The sequence below is a fragment of the Mauremys reevesii genome, linkage group 4, assembly GCF_016161935.1.
Source record: "Mauremys reevesii isolate NIE-2019 linkage group 4, ASM1616193v1, whole genome shotgun sequence".
NCBI lineage: Eukaryota > Metazoa > Chordata > Testudines > Geoemydidae > Mauremys > Mauremys reevesii.
In genome coordinates this window covers 127,668,025-127,686,397 of record NC_052626.1, presented here as the reverse complement: position 1 = coordinate 127,686,397, position 18,373 = coordinate 127,668,025, and the positions used below count along the sequence as shown (strand labels likewise).

Genomic DNA, 18,373 nt, shown 5'->3' with positions numbered 1-18,373 from the left:
GGCATTTAGGGCTGGGCCATGAGAATAGGATATAGCACCTTCCATCTCTGTCCCCAGTTGAAATGTGGCCCAGTTGCATGTACTTAACAGGTAACTGTTTGGCCCTCTAGGAAATCAGTCCATCCAGTCCGGATCACAAACGGTCACTTAAGCGTGCTGGTCTCATCCAAGATTCAGTACGGAATGGGCAAGGAGTCTTACCTCCCCCCTCACTCCTAAAGATGGTACCTTTTACCGCCAGGTTGATGTTAGGCATACTGGAAGGACTGTGCATAGGGGAAAGGGAAGGGACAGCTTGCCTGGCTGGATACAAACAATTTGTCTCCAAAGTCCTGTCTACACTAGAAACTTTTCCGGTGGTGCAACAAGCAAACTGAGGTCAGTTGCACACACGGACAAGGACAAAATCTACATTCAGCCAAACATGGTTGGTCTTTCCCACCTCTTGCAGCTACACCGCATTCGGCACTCATTTAGCCGCACCAGCTGCTGACACCCATTGTCTGCAAGAGGTAGGTTTGCTAACAAAGTCTGCCAGCCTGGCCCCTTTTGTACATCCTACAAAACCTGCAAATAAACAACAACAAAAACCATAATGCATGCATGCACTTTAGAAGTTAGTGTGCAGATCCCTGTAGAAGCAGAAGTCCTTTTACAGTGGCAAGAAAAGCTTTCCAAGCACCAAACTGCTCACCCATCCTCCAGGTCAAATCACCTTTGCTGCCCAAAAGCATGCAAACTGATGCTTAAAGCCTCTCCAAAATATATTCAAATGAGATGACAAGGTCTGACTAAATAGACACAAAAGGCAGGACATTCAGCGTTCAGACTCAAATGCTATATTGAATGTACTTCACTGTGGAGCTACCATACAGTAGATGGAACATTCACTCAAATCCCTGCAAGGTTTAAAGAAGACAAGGACAGATTTTAATCTTCTCTGGTTTGTGGGCTAAAGTTAAGCTCTTCCCGTTATTTAAGTGTCCTGCTTCATGGCGCCAGGTGGTTTATTTCTGTATTTTAAAATACAGTCATAATAAAAAAGGGCAAATGCAGGTAAAGTATCTGAGTCTTCCCACCCGATGGACCCTCTAGCGTATCAGCTGATTCATTCAAGGGGCACTGCTTTCCTGCTCAGGACAAAAATGTCTATAAAGTGAGGATTGGTCTTTAAGTTCTAAATATATTGTGACAGGGTCAGACCAGATGGCTACAAGAGAGTGGTTGACGGTAGATACATTAGCTCCAGGTTAAGCAGGTCCCTTTCCCCTGGGTAAGTTAACAGGGACTATTCCAGAACGCTCAGGAACTATCTAGAACTAATTAAGGCAGGCAGGCTAATTAGGACACTTGTAGCCAATTGGGAAGTTACTAGAATTAATTAAGGCTAATCAGGACACCTGGTATAAAAAGGCTCTCACTCCAGTTAGTGGTGTGTGCGTAAGGAGCTGGGAGTAAGAGGACGTGCTGCTGGAGGACTGAGGAGTACAAGCATTAACAGACATCAGGAGGAAGGTCCTGTGGTGAGGACAAAGAAGGTGTTGGGAGGAGGCCATGGGGAAGTAGCCCAGGGAATTGTAGCTGTCATCTAGCTGTTCCAGGAGGCATGCTAGACAGCTGCGATCCACAGGGCCCTGGGCTGGAACCCGGGGTAGAGGGCGGGCCCGGGTTCCCCCCAAAACCTCCCAACTCCTGATCCAACAGAGGAAGATCTCTGAGGCTAGCAAAATCCGCCAATAAGCGCACCTAGAGGAGGAACTTTATCACAATATTTAACATTGTTTAAATCCATTACCAAGTTGATTTTTTAAAAGCTGCTTTCTGTTTTGATGGGATTACACTAAAATACAACTAAATACAACCAACTCCCTCTACTATGCCCTCAGCAGAGGCTAAATTCTGCCCTCAGGTACATAACTCCCAAGGATGGTCAATGGCACCTTTGCATGCATACACCAGGGCAGCATTAGCCTGTGCCTTTATATAATCAACAGACTCCATCACTAGGGTCATGCAGAGTTTCAGGTTGGTTCCATTATCAGCCATGCACATTCCCCATGTCACAGTGCAAGGTCGAGAGACTGAGAAGTGAAGAGAGAGAGAGCCCGTTGGTTTCTGCAGCATTAAAGAAGAAAGAGCAAAATAAAATCCAGTATTTGCTAAATGGAGAACAAAACTGATAGGAAAAGAAGTTTTATTTTCAAGCTTCAAAAGGGGGTATTACAAACAATGGAGAGTAAATAAAAATTTAAAAGCTGGTTTAAAAAGGTAGTGACAGTGTCCCTTTAAGGTAGAAGTATGTACTAGGTTTCAAAGGAGCCATAATGGTGTATGTTGAGAATGTGTATTCCCAGTCAGATCTGTAATTCACAATGTATTTCTGTGCTTTGTAAGTTATTAATAAACAAATACAGCTCTCACCAAAACAGCAGTGAGTGTTGGATAAAAGATATACATTGGAAAGCTATGATTCCTGGTACCACGTATGTGCAGTAAGAGACCAAATAACCATTTTGAACCACAATATTTCATCTGCTTTTTTTTTTTTGCACAACCCCCTAATAAGCTGTAAACTCCATTTAAAAAAAAATTAAACCTGCAGATTGTAAATTAAGCATCTGAAAACAGCAGCTTCTGAAAACAATCTTTTGCACACCAACAACATTAAAATGTGGTGCACCTTTTTTTTTTAAATGTAAATAAATTAACTCCCAGAATGAAACCCTATTTTAAAGCCAAATTATAAATCCCTAAGAAGAGAGAGGAGTTCTAATGGAAGGGATGAAAAACGTAACTGAAGCAGCGCTAGTGGGAGCCGTTGTAACAGTTTCCGAAAAGGAAATGGGAAAGTCATGATGAAATGCAGTACTTTAATGCTGGTTACTGTCATCACATTGTAACATCCCCAGAAACGCATCCAAGAAACCTCCAGACAGAAACCAACCCCCAACCGCTGAATGTAACCATAAGAGCTAGATTGTTCCGTCCCCTGCGCTACACAAACCCATTTGAAGTCTACACTGGAGTGAGAGAAGAAAAATTACAGAAGAAGGTAACCTCTCTGCTTCTGGCTTTCAAGTCCATAACACTGCGGTACACAAACCATGGCACACTGCTTTGCACTTTGTTCTAGTGGGTACAGCGCAATACCTTGAATCGGTAGCACTTGGGTCAAATTTTTTTTTTTAAACAACAACATAGGCCCGTGTCGTGCTATGACAGTACAACCAAATGCAATACTGAATTGTACAACTGATAGCTCCTACATTCCAACTCATTTCAGAGGACCCTGGACATTGTACGGAAAGTTGACACAAACTGAAATAAGCAGGACTTGAGCCACCTCAGTTAACCCCTTTAGTGCCAAGTTTTGTTGCTTTGTTGTGGTTTTTTTGTCATTCCCCCTTTCTTTTTAAAAACCCACTTGTTCCACTTGGAGTGGTCCCACCGTCCCTTTGCTTCTGCTCCACTGCTGAGCATGCTCACAGCAGAAGGGCTGTTTAAACATTTTTGTTTGTGAAGCTGCTGGTTAGGCATTTTGCTTCCACGATCACACAAACTGTAACAAGCTTTACAATAAACACTGTGGAGTCCTGAGTTCCGCAGAAACCTGTTTTGGCGCAGGCCAAGTTCATAAAGATCAACTTTCCACCTTCGCTTCCGTCGGATGTGCCCTTCAGACTTTGCCTTCAGCCACTGGAGTCTTTAGCCCCTTTTCACATGTTTCTTTCTCCGCCTCGCTCTCTCCCACGGCTTTGCTGGCCTCCTGCACAACGGCAAGTAAACCACGCATGGTTAGGTGAGACACAAGCAGTAAAGACAAAGAGAACCCAAGGGTCCTCCCATGCCTTCGTGAGGACAGACAATCCCTGCAAACACATTGTAAAGGACGTCTCTTCCTAATCTCAGGTTTGCCTACGGCGTAGCAGTGGTAGTCATACAGCGCACTCCGACTGGGAACGTGTACCTTCTTGGCTAGGAGAGTTAGTACATCATATGCAGATCACACTCCACTCCTCTTAGATAAGCGAGATTAGGTACATTATAGAAAGTACTGGATTAGCACTTCCGCAACTAATTCACAGGAACGGGGTGTTGTATGATGCACTCCTCCTCTGTGGACATTTGGTCCCATCACTGAGAACTCTTACCGAAGTGGGTGTTTGGGGACATGGGGGAGTAGAAGAGGGAAACAAGGTAAAACCTTCAGGATAGACTATATGGCGTTATGGATGGAGCTGCAGCCAATGCTCAGATACATGGGGCCAACACTACAGAAGCAGGAGAACATTATTCCTGGGAGAGCAACTCAACTGGCTATGCTGACTGTGACTCAAAGAGGAAGTTAACAGCCTTGAGTATTCATTGATCCTTATGTAGTAATGTCTGGCAGAGTTAATTATTTGGCAGAGTTAATTATTTATCAGGCATTAGTTCTGAAGGTAATGCTGTAAAGGATTTATACAAATTGGTTTCATAGTTCATGTATTCCCTCCTGCTAAAGTAGTGTGTGCATCAGGTACTTGTTTGTTTAGGCGACTCATAGCTTGTTTTTGTAAGAAAGAGAATCTATATTATAGATGGAGGAAATGGGGTCTTGTGTTGCAAGACACATGCTTGATACCCAGTGGATTTCCACTACCAACTCCTATCAGACATTTCAGGCCTAGCAATAGGACTGAATGACACCTTCAATCCAGCACAGGTCAGCCGTGACCAGGAGCATGCCACCAAACAACTGTCAGATGGAAATAATAAAATTGAGTCTTGGTCCCTGGGAAAGGTTCACATTGCAAATACCCTTAACAACAACTGATACCTGTGATATCAGCCTCAGCTGTAGAGAGACCAAGAATGGACCATCAAAAAATACATAGACTCTCTTTCCATAGGGTTGGTCCCTCCATGTAATGGGTCAAACATCCCTTCATGCTCTATCTGTTAGAAAAATACAATCTGCAGTTCTGTTAATCTGGTCCCTTTCTCCATCACAAAGTCCACTTAACTTGAGTCAGCTATCAAGTCATGATGGATGAGCTCCAAGCATCAACACAATACAAACCTTTGCATCTCTCTCTGCAAACTTCTCGAACATGTTGGCATATATCCTCCGGTCACGCTCATTGTGCTCCTTCATCTTCTTCTGGCAGACTGTGATCTGGGACTTGGCAGCTTTGTTCTGCGGGTTTACTTCCAGTACTTTTTGAAAGTCATATTTCGCCAATTCAAATTCATTCATTAGTAGTCTGGCCTCGCCTCTCCTATACAACCCCTTCTCGTTGACTTGATCCAGTCCTAATGCCTGTGAAGAGACATTTCCACATTAATGCTGGATGCCATCCTAAGCTTTGCTAGTTACCCTGAGGTTTCCCTTTACTGTACTCCAGCAGGGCTGGCTCCAGACCCCAGCGCGGCAAGCACGCGCGTGGGGCGGCCCTTTCCGGGGGCAGCAGGCTGGGCCGGCGGACCTGCCGCGGGCAGGACGGCGGAGGGGGCGCTCGTCCTGCGGCTCCAGTGGACCTCCCGCAGGCATGACTGCGGGCGGTTCGCTGGTCGCGCGGCTCGGCTGGACCTCCCGCAGGCATGACTGCGGCAGCTCAAGCGGAGCCGCCGGACCTGCGAACTATCCGCAGCTGCGGGAGGTCCAGCTGAGCCGCGCGACCAGCGGACCCTCCGCAGTCATGCCCGCGGGAGGTCCGTTGCTCCCGGGGCTCTGGGGCACCTCCCGCGCATGACTGCTTGGGGCAGCCAAATAGGTAGAGCCGCACCTGTACTCCAGTTAACAGAAGCAAGGACTGTGCTGGAGGAAATGCACCAGGTACAATTATGCACCAGGTACAATTTATAAAAGATGTACATGGCCACAGGTGTCATCAGGTATTTTTTGGCAGAACAGTCTGCCACCGAAAGGCACATAGAAGAATTCCATTACCTAGCTGTTAGGTTGCGCAACAACAACAAAAATGGTCGTATGCTACTCTTTGGTGAGATGTAGTGCTTCATTCTGATCTCACACCAGTCTAACTCCACTGACTTCGCTGAAGTTACTCCAACTAAGATCAGATTACAGGGATAAATACTTCCACCACAACTCAAAACCTAACCCCCCTAAAATGAGACATTGCTGTAAGACACCCCAATAATGTTGAGGTCATGCAATCACCTGAGTGCTCCTTGTTCTGGGGTCCTAAACACTCTGATAACGTGAATGTGTCTCTCTTTCAGAGGCATTGCAAGTTTTAAAGCCTCATCAAGCATGACGAAATTGGAATGGCTTGAAATCTCTACAGTGCTCCTAACTTGTCTACAGAAAATAGCACTGGCCTCCAGTATTGGTTGAAAATCCATATAAATATACTGCAGTTGATTAATATTATAATTGCTCCTCCCTCTCCCCCTGAAAAGTAACAGTCAGTGGGAGACAAACCCAAAAATGCAAGAATTATTGGGTAAGTACCAAACCCAAGCCCAGAGGAACACACATGGACAACAGTAAAGTGAAACTCTCAGAACCCACTAAAGTTTAATCCTTAGCAGTGTCTGTTTTTTCCCCACAAGTTTGTTTCACTGCTGTAAGCCCCTTCTTGAGGCAGCTGCATTACTTTCTCTCCTTTTTTAAAAATTATCTTCAGCTGACTTATACTTAAGAACATAAGAACGGCCAGACTGGGTCAGACCAAAGGTACATCCAGCCCAGTATCCTGTCTGCCAACAGTGGCAGGTGCCCCAGAGGGAGTGAACCTAACAGGTAATGATCAAGTGATCTCTCTCCTGCCGTCCATCTCAATCCTCTGACAAACAGAGGCTAGAGACACCATTCCTTATCCATCCTGGCTAATAGCCATTAATGGACTTAACCTCCATGAATTTATCTAGTTCTTTTAAAACCTGTTATAGTCCTAGCCTTCACAACCTCCTCAGGCCAGGAGTTCCACAGGCTGACTGTGCGCTGTATGAAGAAGAACTTCCTTTTATTTGTTTTAAACCTGCTGCCCACTGATTTCATTTGGTGGCCTCTAGTTCTTATATTATGGGAACAAGTAAATAACTTTTCCTTATTCAGTTTCTCCACACCACTCGTGATTTTATACACCTCTATCATATCCCCCCTTAGTCTCCTCTTTTCCAAACTTAGTTGTGTATGGAAAGAGAAGACAGAGGGGACATGATAGCAGTTTTCAGGTATCTAAAAGGGTGTTATCAGGAGGAGGGAGAAAACTTGTTCACCTTAGCCTCTATGGATAGAACAAGAAGCAATGGGCTTAAACTGCAGCAAAGGAGGTTTAGGCTGGACATTAGGAAAAAGTTCCTGTCAGGGTAGTTAAACACTGGAATAAATTGCCTAGGGAGGTTGTGGAATCTCCATCTCTGGAGATATTTAAGAATAGGTTAGATAAATGTCTATCAGGGATGGTCTAAGACAGTATTTGGTCCTGCCATGAGGGCAGGGGACTGGACTCAATGAACTCTCGAGGTCCCTTCCAGTCCTAGAATCTATGAATCTCTTCTAGAATTCCCTATGACAAGATTCTGATCTTTCATATTATTATCTATTACACACACACACACACATACCCACACACACACCTATGCCTACCCCAAGCCAGAATTTGGCCCATTGGTAATTGTGAGTAACTGCATTATTAGTACATGGAAAGAATGTAAGACTCATTTAGAAAAGCTTTGTTGAACAAATGTACCATGACTCATGATTACACGCAGAAGCTGATATTTAAAGGTTTCAGCTTTATTTTTTTCCAGTTAAAATGACTAACATACTACAGATCAAGTCTGCAAGAATCCTAGCCACCAAAGTCGAAGACAAAACTTAGACACAAGTTTAAGCTAAGTTAAGTTTAAGTTAAAAACTTAGCACAAGACAAAACTTTCAACACTCTAGCTTCTAGTTTACACAAACTCCTTTATTGCTGCCTACATGCCCAATATGCTTACATGTCTGCTGACATTCCAAAAGGCTGTTGGTATGCTGAAGAATGTCACTGATGCACAGGTCAGCACCTAGGGGCTAGATTCAAATTAGCTCTGTGTGTGGGTAGAACTCCACTGAAGTCATTGGGGTCTATCCACATGGATCCAGCTGCAGGATCTGGCCCTAAAAGTCATACCTTCTGGCTCCAAATGTCAGACAAACACTTTTTAAAAAGACCAAAGGGCTAAATTTTGAACGCCTGAAGATCAGGGGGACCACTTCCCCCCCTCATCTGAAATGCTTTTCCCCACCCAACCGATCTGTACCAGGCAGTTCCTTTGGATGAATCAGCTCCTGAACTAATTCTGTGAAGCATTTCATTTTAACAAAGTTTGCATGAAAGACACTGTTCAAAATAAAATTATACCAGCATTACAAAGCATCTTAGTACAAATGAAATTGTGTCCCTTTAAAATCTTTGGGACCAAACCTCCCCTGGACAAGAGCACATAATTCCCTCACTAGGGTTAACAAGATATGCAGCAGAGATCAAGAGATCACCACTCCTAGCGCATGCAGCAATTTATTTTAAAGCAATTTTTAGAAGTGTTTGTAGTTAAGTAAGAGAAATAATCAAATGTCTGAAATTGACCTAGTTCAGATGCTTGTATGTTCCTGAAACTTAACAGGTTTGTTTCAACTTACTTTAACTTCTCCATCCACAAAGAGCACTAGACCCTTTTTTTTTTTCCTGAGATTCTACAAAAACAAGTCTATACTGTCCAAGTGCCATGATGAAAAAGCACATTAGAACAGCCCCAGCAAGAGTAGCACAACAAATGCTAGCATTTTTCATCTTTTAACAAAACTTCAGTTTAATGATCTGTAACAATATTGCTAGACAGAGCCAAGCTCGGCAAGAAGGATTTGTTTGGCTCTACTTCACACCCTTCCAGCGATATAGGCACTTTGATATGAATAGGTTGATTCGTATGCATGTTGTATGACAGGATGGATTACTGTAACTATTTTCTGACGTTTTCAACTTTCGCTGCTAAATGACTACTAGCAGAATACTGTTTCAAGAGCAGAATACATACAAGAGTAATCTTATTTAATCCCAGCACCGGGATTTTGATGTACATTTGCTAACCTATAAGGTTATTAATACTGCAAATCCACCGAACATTTCAATTACTTGTTTTCCTGATTACAAGATAGGCTGGCACGTTATCAATAAAACAGATACAAAGTGCAGTTAGTTGGGCTGAGGCTATTTAGGAATTAGACACTAATCAACTTCTGAATATTTGAGAAGCCAAATTTGCTCTTAATTCACATTTTAATTGAGAAGATTCTTCTTTGATGCCAGCCCTCATTTTGTTCGATGCTGCTTTTAATTTGGTTTGAGTTGTAATGTGTCCAAGATCACTCTGTGCATAACTTTGTACAGAGGCGCTACCGCTCTACCCCTCAAAAAAGTTACATTCAGAAAACCTTAAGTTTCAGTTCTAAGCCCACCAGAGAGGAGACTAAACTTACACTGAGGTTTGGAAGTTGCTTCTGGAATGTAGAGAAATTCAGTGTAAGGGAAGAGGAGAAAGACAGGAGAGGTAGTGGTCAGAAAAACAACCTATTCTAGCCAGGTGTACTTTTACCTTATCGCAGCACTCAACAGCTTTGATGTACTCCCGCAGCTTCAGATAGCACATGGCCAAGTTGAGGAAGGCTGCCAGCAAGAAGGATTCAGCTTCTTTAGATTCCCTTTCTGATAAGCCGTACTCCATCTCTAACCAGGACACGATCTTCCCATACTGAATCACTGCCTGCATGTACTTGCCTTCCTGGGATGAAGGGAAGACAAGGCTAAAGGATTGTTATTTGGCAAACTGAAGCGGATGTGCTTCTGGAACAGTTTTAAAAGACAGTTTAACAATCTGAACCATCTTGAGTCTTTTAAAATTAAAAACAAGGGGGTTGATTTTCAGAGGTGCCGTGCACCCACAACTCCAAAGGAAGTTAATGGACGCTGCAATGCTCAGCACCTCTGCAAAGTCAGGCCCTGTTTTCTACTCCCCACTCCCATGAGTGCTAGGAGGAATGCCCACACATCCCACCGTCCTAGGCTTTCACCTGCCTGAGGAAATGAACTCAGCATTAGCCTGGTCCAAGTGGGAGACAGTGCTTCTCTCCTGTCCTTCCCTTTCAACGGCCATCTCTCTCTTTTCAGGGTTCCAAGGAGACACTCCCCTTGAAGCTAGGAGGGCAGGATGCAAGCCAACACCACCTGATAGGATGCCCGCTGTGGGAGTAGAAAAAAATTATGCCCTTTCCCCTGCTGGACAGGCAAAACTAGAGTAAATAAATATGGAGATATACCTATCTCAGAACTGGAAGGGACCCTGAAAGGTCATTGAGTCCAGCCCCCTGCCTTCACTAGCAGAACCAATGCTGATTTTGCCCCAGATGGCCCCCTCAAGGATTGAACTCATAACCCTGGGTTTAGCAGGCCAATGCTCAAACCACTGAGCTATCCCTCCCCCCAGTACAGTTTCCAGGGACCCAAAAGATGGGTGTCCCATAGTTCTCATGAGAGATAGACTGAACAGGGAACTGCTTATTCAGAAACACGCTGTGACACAGGGGGAGAAGGACCAATGGTGTTCATCCAGTTTCAGAAATTAAACAGAGCGTCACAGCTGAAAGTGGAAGGCTGAAAGGCAAGGATATGAATATCTTCATTAACTCAAATACAAATCCATCAAAACAGCCAACTACATTTAAACAATATGACTTGCAACAGATAAAAGATGCTGATATCTCCTGACAGAGCAAAGTCTGGAGACTAAAACATCTTCTCCCAACCTTCGCTGTAACCTTGATGGAAGCGATCTGATTTTCAAGGTCAGCTATATTTTGATGTTTCCCTGAATTCAAGTAATTTCGTTTTACTTACAAAATGGACAGCGTGTATCTTCCTTTCAATAAAGCTCTCTACTATTATTAGGAGCTATTGGAATTGTCATACCAGATAAAGCCAATATCCTGCATGGCACAGTGGCCAGTACCAGATGCTTCAGAGCAAGGGGTGAGAAACCACACAGCAGACAGTTTAGAATAACTAACCTATACAGGAATTTTCTTGGCAATTCCTCTCAGTGTTGATCTTATATCCCGAAGCAGAAGGGTTTATAGCCCCATAAACTGTATTTGGCATAATGTAATTGTGGATATTCTCACTAGTCATATAAATGCCCAATCCCTTTTTTGAATCTTGCTAAACTCTTGACCTTAATATCCTATGGCAATGAGTTCCACAGATTACATTTGCACTGTGTAAACAAGCATTAGCTGCATGAAGTTTGGAAGTCATAAGGCTATTCCATACAGTGCCCAAAAAGGCAGCCAGTAGTATTAAATGAAGAAACCTTTTCTTAGTGGTACCTCCTTATTCAGTAGGAACCATCTATCAGGCAAGAACAGTCCAATGCCAAACTGCTGTCCTACACTGCAGATCCTTCCTCAGGCTTCTGTGCTATGCCAAGCTGGGAAGGTCAAGTTTGAAATAGACCATATTGGTCATCTGAAGAGGAGGGTAGGCAGGAGAGGGGCAATATTTGCCTTGCCTAGGGCTAAAACTGTTTGGGAGGGACAAACTGCGACACTTTACGCCTGTTCAATGATGTTTTAGAGCTCGTCTACACAGGGAAGTTAGTGTGCAGCAAGCTCGCGTGTGAATTTACAGCACGCCGGCTACTTCGCATTAACTCCCCAAGTGAACACTCTTACTGCATACTAAAAGTACCCTCAGGCAGTTTAGCTTATTACACTTTAAAGCTAAAGCACACAAAGGCACCTTCAGGGCACTATAAGCGTGCACCCAGATGGGGTTTAGCGAGCAGTAGCTAGCACACCTGTAAAGGCAAACTCCAGCTTGCTGTACAGTAATTTCCCGTGTTGACAAGCCCTTCAATTGTTTCTCTGAAGGGTCCACCAGCAATTTAAGAAAATGTTAGACTGGAAGCCCAGTTTCATTTCTTGGCGACCCAGTTTCTACTAAGTCTTTACAAACCTTGAAATACACTGTCCCTTTCTCTTTGACAATGGCAGCCTGCTCAAGTTTCTCTTTGGTGTCCATCTCCCAGGATTCTTTGGCCTGTGTGCAAACATTTATAACAATTGTTAGAAGATGAGACAGGAAACAATATCAGCTGGAGTTCCTGACTTCTAGGGCGGCTCCTCATCCCAACTTGTTTGTCATGTTGTTGTAGCCGTGTTGGTCCCAGGATACTAGATAGACGAGGTGGGGGAGGTAATATCTTTTATTTACCAACTTCTGGTGATGAAATGGACAAACTTTCGATCTACGTAGGGGATCTGAAGATCTCTGTGTAGCTTGAAAACTTGTCTTTTACCAACAGAATAAAATAAAAGGTATCACCCCACCCACCTCACTTCTCCTTATCCCAACAACAGAAACTGACTTCTAGAAACCCAGATTTCAAGACATGCTGGCTCCAAGCCACACTGCTATTACCAATTCTTTGCCATGCCAATGCTCACTCATTATCTGAAGGAGTTTGTTCTCTGGTGTCAGGAGGAAGCCACTTTACCCACTGGAGGCAGTTGGGAGGAGTGGCTCACAAGAGCAAGTATGGGTCTATAGTCATAAATAAATCCTTGATCTCCAGCAGATCCATTCAGTTTTAGGAATTGAAAAGGCAATAAAGTCAAAATGAGCGGTCAGTGACGGTAACCTGAGACTCAAGTCCTTCACGTCAAGTGGCCAGAGCTGTCTAGGATTTCTCCTTGACTGGCTGGGCTCGGCAGTGCTGCATGGTAAAGAAAGCCATTCTGTGCCTAAGATCAGTTAAGAGGACACTTGTTTAACAAGACTGGTCCATTCGAACCCCACGTGCTCCAAACCCCCATTCAAAACAACACACCAGCCAGCATCGGAGGGGTGGGTAAAGTGTCTCCACAGGGAGAAGGGAAATTCTGTCCTCTCCCCTGTTAAGAGATGCGGGAGGGAAGCCAGGCCTTCCTCCCACAAACATGCCCCGGGACAGAGCCTGGCAGCATCTGCTCCACCCCATGTACATCTTGTTCTTCATTAACACTGTACAAACACAGGCACATTTTCCAGCCTCCCGAAGAGGGCACAGCTTGTTCAGCAGCCCAGCCCTGCCCTCCTTTCAGAGCACTTTGGCAGGACACGAACTTTTTTGTCTGCAGCCCAGTAAAAAAAAAAAAAAAAAAAAAAAAAGTACAAAGAGAACAGGCCTAGGAACAAATAAAGGAACAAGTCTTGAACTGCATCCAAAAAAATATAACAAACCAACATAGGAGAACAAATTAAGAACACCGAGATCTTTGTTGATGTAACTGCTTTACCGGGGCTGCGTTACAGCCACACCAAAGACAAAGTGTTAAACGCTTTCAATGCAGAACGGCTTCCAGTAGGTCTTGAGAGAGAGAGTGAGAGAGTGTCTCTCTGTTGAGAGAAATTCTATTCTCACCTTTTCAAAGCTTTTAAGTGTAACTTCATACACAAGGTCAGCATTTGCCTCGATGCCAAATTTAGGCTTCCCTGCCTCGCCAAACCCATATCTGAAACGCAGCATAAAAATAAAGCGTCAGAGGAAAGGGTGTGTGATCAGGCACTTCATTCAATATTCTGATTACTCACGCACGCATGGAGGTACCAGTGGGGAGCTAAACACCAGACCCTAGAGACAAGCCAGATGTTGAACAGGAAACCGTGCCAAGTTTCTCATCAGTGGCAATGTTGTTTTTAGAAACAGGACTGAATTCAACCCTATTCCCCTGGCATTCAGATGGGATGCATCACCCATGCTCTTAGGAATTATTAACCCCACCTGGTCTGCAGCTCTGCTGTTCTTCAATTCATTGTCTATTTCCATTTTCTTTCAATATCACCCTTCTTGGGCAGTGCTCTTTTCCCTGTGCCTCTGAAAGGCAGGCAACTTAAATCCGTATGTAGGCACCTGAACCTGCAAACCAGAGTTGGACGTTTTGGCCTAAATTTATCTTGGTAACTGGATGCCGTTCCAACCCTCTCCCAGTGTTTAAACATGTCAGGATAGGATGACTTTATTCCGTAAGAGCAAAATGAAGTTATCTTAGATCATAGGATGCTTTGGGTGCATGTGGATATTCCTATCATCAACCACCACGCATGTGACTTTGGTCTATGTAATATGTGGAAGCTATAAGGCTGCCACAAAAACAAGCCGTGGATTGCACTGATAGTGATGAGTGCATTTCCTTTAATAGTTCAGATACAAATACCTGAATGAGAGCGCTCGCTCACAACTCAACTCTCCTTAATCCTGTGTTTGTGACAGATTTTATTAATATTATGAACAAAGCCAAATTAGATGCCATTATCTATTCCACAGACAGAGTTTCGCACAGGTACACAACGCTCTTGTCAAACTTTCCAGAAACGGAAAATATCAGTTTACAAGTCTGGGTGGCTCCTAGGAGATTGTAGGGGTGGGCATTTGTAGAGAACATCCTAGGAAAGAAACATCTCCTTTTCAGTAACAGCCTGCTACTGAGATTGTCTGCAAGATGCTCAGACAGATACTGCTCACCCAGAGCTAAGAGTTTCTTACCGTGGTGCAAGGTACAAGATACAGTATTCTTCTCTCTGCATTTTTTCTAGAGCTTTGTCAATTCCAATTGGAATGTCATGGTCTTCCCCTTCTCCAACAATGAACGTCACATCTCTGCAGTCAAACATTCTGCCACCATAAAATCCTTCCAGGTGGACTGCAGGGAAACAAAACAGAGTAAGAGATGCAAGGAAGGCACACAAAATTGCCAGAAAAGTTTCACTGGGTCGACAGACTTGCACAATTAAAGACCGTTTTGCTAGCACTGTTACAGCACTGTTATCCAACACAGCAAATCGGTTTCCAATATGGAGTTCTCTAAATTACTCCCTGCATTTGGGAAGTAAGGCAGTCTTAAGGATCTAGAAGTTCATTTTGTCCCTGGACATCTGGGTTCTACCAGGTTGAGAAAACTAGTCTGATGGTCTTGATCTAATTCCCATTTCTGATTATCGCCTAAACTCCACCAGCAATCTTTGATCAGATCGATAACTGGGGCAATACTGCAGAACAGTGTGGGGAAGCCAGCCCGTCAATCTGTGCAGCACTTGACGGTACACTGATGATTAGCCCGTCATGGGGGGTGGGGGGAAGGACCTGAAAGCTAGTATTGGAGAGCACTGTATTTGAATCTCTGACCATGCACCTTGTGTCCAAAGTTAGGACATCAGATAAGAACAATGACTAACACCTCCTCTTGTCCTAAACTATACTGGACAGACTCCTCGAATCTGAAATAGACACAGCCCCTTGCATTGCAATTACAACTCCTCTGCATAGTGCTATAAGCTTGCCCTATACTTTACACAGCTAAGACCAAGTCCCCTGCCCTTAAGAGTTTCAAGTACAAGGTTAACATTTTGTAATCTTCAGGGAATAACCCAGCTCTATTTTGAGACAGAGACAAATACAGTCTCAGGTATGTAGCTTCTGGCTACAGGTAAGAAGAATCCTGTCTATAGCATCCATGTTTGTTTACAGATAAAGTGAAACCTCTTGTAAGCAACAACCAAATTGTCTTTAAAAGTTTACTGCCTACCCCCAGGGCAGTCTCTTAAACAGTTACCACAATGCTGCTAAAAATCTTGGTGATTACTTAAAGTGGCGACTTAAGACAAGTGGGTGCCTACTAGAGGTCAGGGACTTTGTGTAAGCGTCACTACAATCTGGGAAAAGAAAGAAGGGTTTTAGTTCTTTTGCAATATAAAGTTTAAAATTAGTTCTTGTGAAAATACCTTTAACATTTGGGGGAAAAGCTGTCCCTAACCCATGGCTGAACAGAATGTGACAGACTGAATCTGTAGGCTATGGAAAAAGCATGAACTCCCTGCTTGTTTAAGATTCATGTGCTCTCAAAGTGGTACCAATACCCACAACATCTCCTGTATGTTTAAACAAAAGTTACTAAGAATTGTAAAGTCTGGACACTCCAAGAACCACAGTAGTTTAGACTGGGTTTCAGCTTGCAAATTCTCAACAATGAGAAGTGTATTCATACTATTGTGCCTAGTCACTACAGCGAGGGGTGCTTTAGAACCGTTCAGGGATATATTATCCTTTATTCTGTCTTCATGTAGCACACAGCCTGCAGTGAGATTTGCAACACAGCAGTTCACTTTCCTTGGGTTTTGGAAGGTTCAGCTCCTCCCTGCTTATGCAAAATCTAGCCAGCTACTGACCATGTGGCCCAGATTCCTGGTGGTGAGGAGGTTCAACATTCCTCTCTCCCCTGACCAGAAGCACTACAAAGCAAGGCAATGGGAAAATAACTGAAGGTGTATTTTCCTTTAATCCCACCATCCTTAGTCACATACCAGTTCTCCTGAAGTCAACAGGACCCTGGCCTGAGTAAGGAAACTGACTTACAGCCTGAGGCTGCAGGTATAATTCCTGCTCATTGCTAACTGGTGCTCAGATACTCACTTTTTAAAAACTATTGATTTAGGCAGTTTTAACAGGTTTATAAATCCTTTACTTGTAAATATCAGACAAAACAATCATCATTATAACACTGACGTTCTGTGTAGGGAAACATACACAAATGTTACCATCAGGTCTCTCTATCCAATAGGCGTAGGGTGTACCATACTAAAGCATGCATCTTCACACGACCCATATATTTAACAAATCAGGTGTGTCTAACCAATGTTAACATCAAAGAAGTTGGACAGGTGTGCTTTTTTTGGGTGGGGGGCAGGGATATGTAACTGGTGCGTTAAATTTTTCCATAACCACCTCCCACTTTTTTTAGCCATTCCTCCAAAGCTGGACTATTTTTCTTTTTCTAGTGAGAGGCTATCAGTAGCCTAGCAGCTCCCAGCAGATGAGAGAGTAATTCTCCATTTCCTTTCATTTTTGCTAGTAAGCCCCGGGAGGTTTGGTAATAAATACCCAAGTTACAAACTATCCCAATGCTCTCAAGACTGGACATGGCAGATATTCATAGAATGTCCTCTCTCACCACAATTCACCCCCCCCACACACACTTGTCCCCGTTCAGTCACGTATACATATATTTTTAAGCTGACTGGTGTAAGATGCCACTGAAGCAGAACCTTAAAGAAATGTTCTTTCATCATGCTACAGACTGAGGTTGCTTGTCCCCTTTTCCAAATCAAATCCCATTCCTCTGGGATAATCTGTCTATCCAGATGCTTTTTTTTTTCCCTGCGCACTTAGAATAAGTTGTCTGCAAAGATTGATATAATCCATTATAATTTTTTGTTTAATTGACCATCACCATCACATCTATTAAAAGTGAACTTTCTAGGAAAGTTGTTTTATACAGAAAGCTGAGAAACATAATGCCTAACTGGAATGTAGTGATACCATGGGAGAGTGAGTCAGTTAAAGTTAGTTTTGATCTTTAAATAGGTAAAGACACTTTTCTAACCTAATATCTGACCAACTGTATCTATTCCATGGCCTTCCCAATCTTTAAAACTCTCTGGTTCTATTCACATATTTCTAATGATCCTAAATCAGCAACACACTCTGCTGGTGTGCTCCGCAGGTGCTGCTGCACCAGCTCAGATGTTTCCCGTATGGGCTAATAGATTTATACATTTTATTAAAGTTAATGGTAAAAAATTATATAGTACACAGGTTAAGAAAAGAGTGTCTGTACATCTGGGTATAGTGCTTAGATTATCCACAAATACAAAGTTTGTTTTTAAAGTCATAAGATACATATAGTGCATAATCAGCAATAACCCAAATTTAGGTGAATAAATTTAAGAATACAGTTTAGATATTAGCATCCAAGTATTTGGGTACATCACTCATGAAAAGTTATACAGAGAGTTGGTTGTGAAAAGCAAATATGGCAATGAGTGAAGATTGTCCCTCAGTAATTGAGAATTTAGGGTAGGCTGTTCATTTAGAAAATACAATCCACGAGGAAAGTTACTACAAGTGATAAGGAACAGAGAAAAGATATCAAACTAAAATGTTCTCCAGGACAACCTGAAGGAGAATCCATTTCAGTGTCAGAAGTCGATAAAACAGACAAATAGGAGTAACATAATGACACAAAGGAAGAGCTACTGATCTCTCCTGTAGAGAGCTGGCAAACCTCTGCATGACAGAGGTTATCTTGCTTTGTGCCCTGTCTGGTGGGAACCACCCCAGTTCAGCACACAGCAGTTAAACAACCTTCTGATGAGACAGATCACTCTCTATCGCTACATCTGCACTGTTGCGTGATTTTGGGAAATTCCAGCCCACAACATGGATGACTAATCCAGTTTCCATTTAATTACAATTAGAGGCGCTTGGAACTTTTACAAAATGCAATCACTAG

The 18,373-nt window shown here is 43.3% G+C and overlaps 1 protein-coding gene across 5 annotated transcripts in view; it reads right to left on the bottom strand.

The window, feature by feature from the left end:
• Positions 1 to 2,177: 2,177 nt before the first annotated feature.
• Positions 2,178 to 18,373, bottom strand: part of FKBP5 (FKBP prolyl isomerase 5) — a 50,850-nt gene continuing 34,654 nt past the window's right edge. For all 5 annotated transcript variants that reach the window (XM_039534389.1, XM_039534388.1, XM_039534390.1 and 2 more), the window contains 6 exons: positions 14,572 to 14,728; positions 13,450 to 13,540; positions 12,003 to 12,086; positions 9,589 to 9,774; positions 5,063 to 5,302; positions 2,178 to 3,766 (listed from right to left, as the gene is read on the bottom strand). In XM_039534389.1, the coding sequence (XP_039390323.1) occupies positions 3,677 to 3,766; positions 5,063 to 5,302; positions 9,589 to 9,774; positions 12,003 to 12,086; positions 13,450 to 13,540; positions 14,572 to 14,728 (848 nt within the window). In that variant the 3' untranslated portion in view covers positions 2,178 to 3,676. The remainder of the gene's footprint in view (positions 3,767 to 5,062; positions 5,303 to 9,588; positions 9,775 to 12,002; positions 12,087 to 13,449; positions 13,541 to 14,571; positions 14,729 to 18,373) is intronic.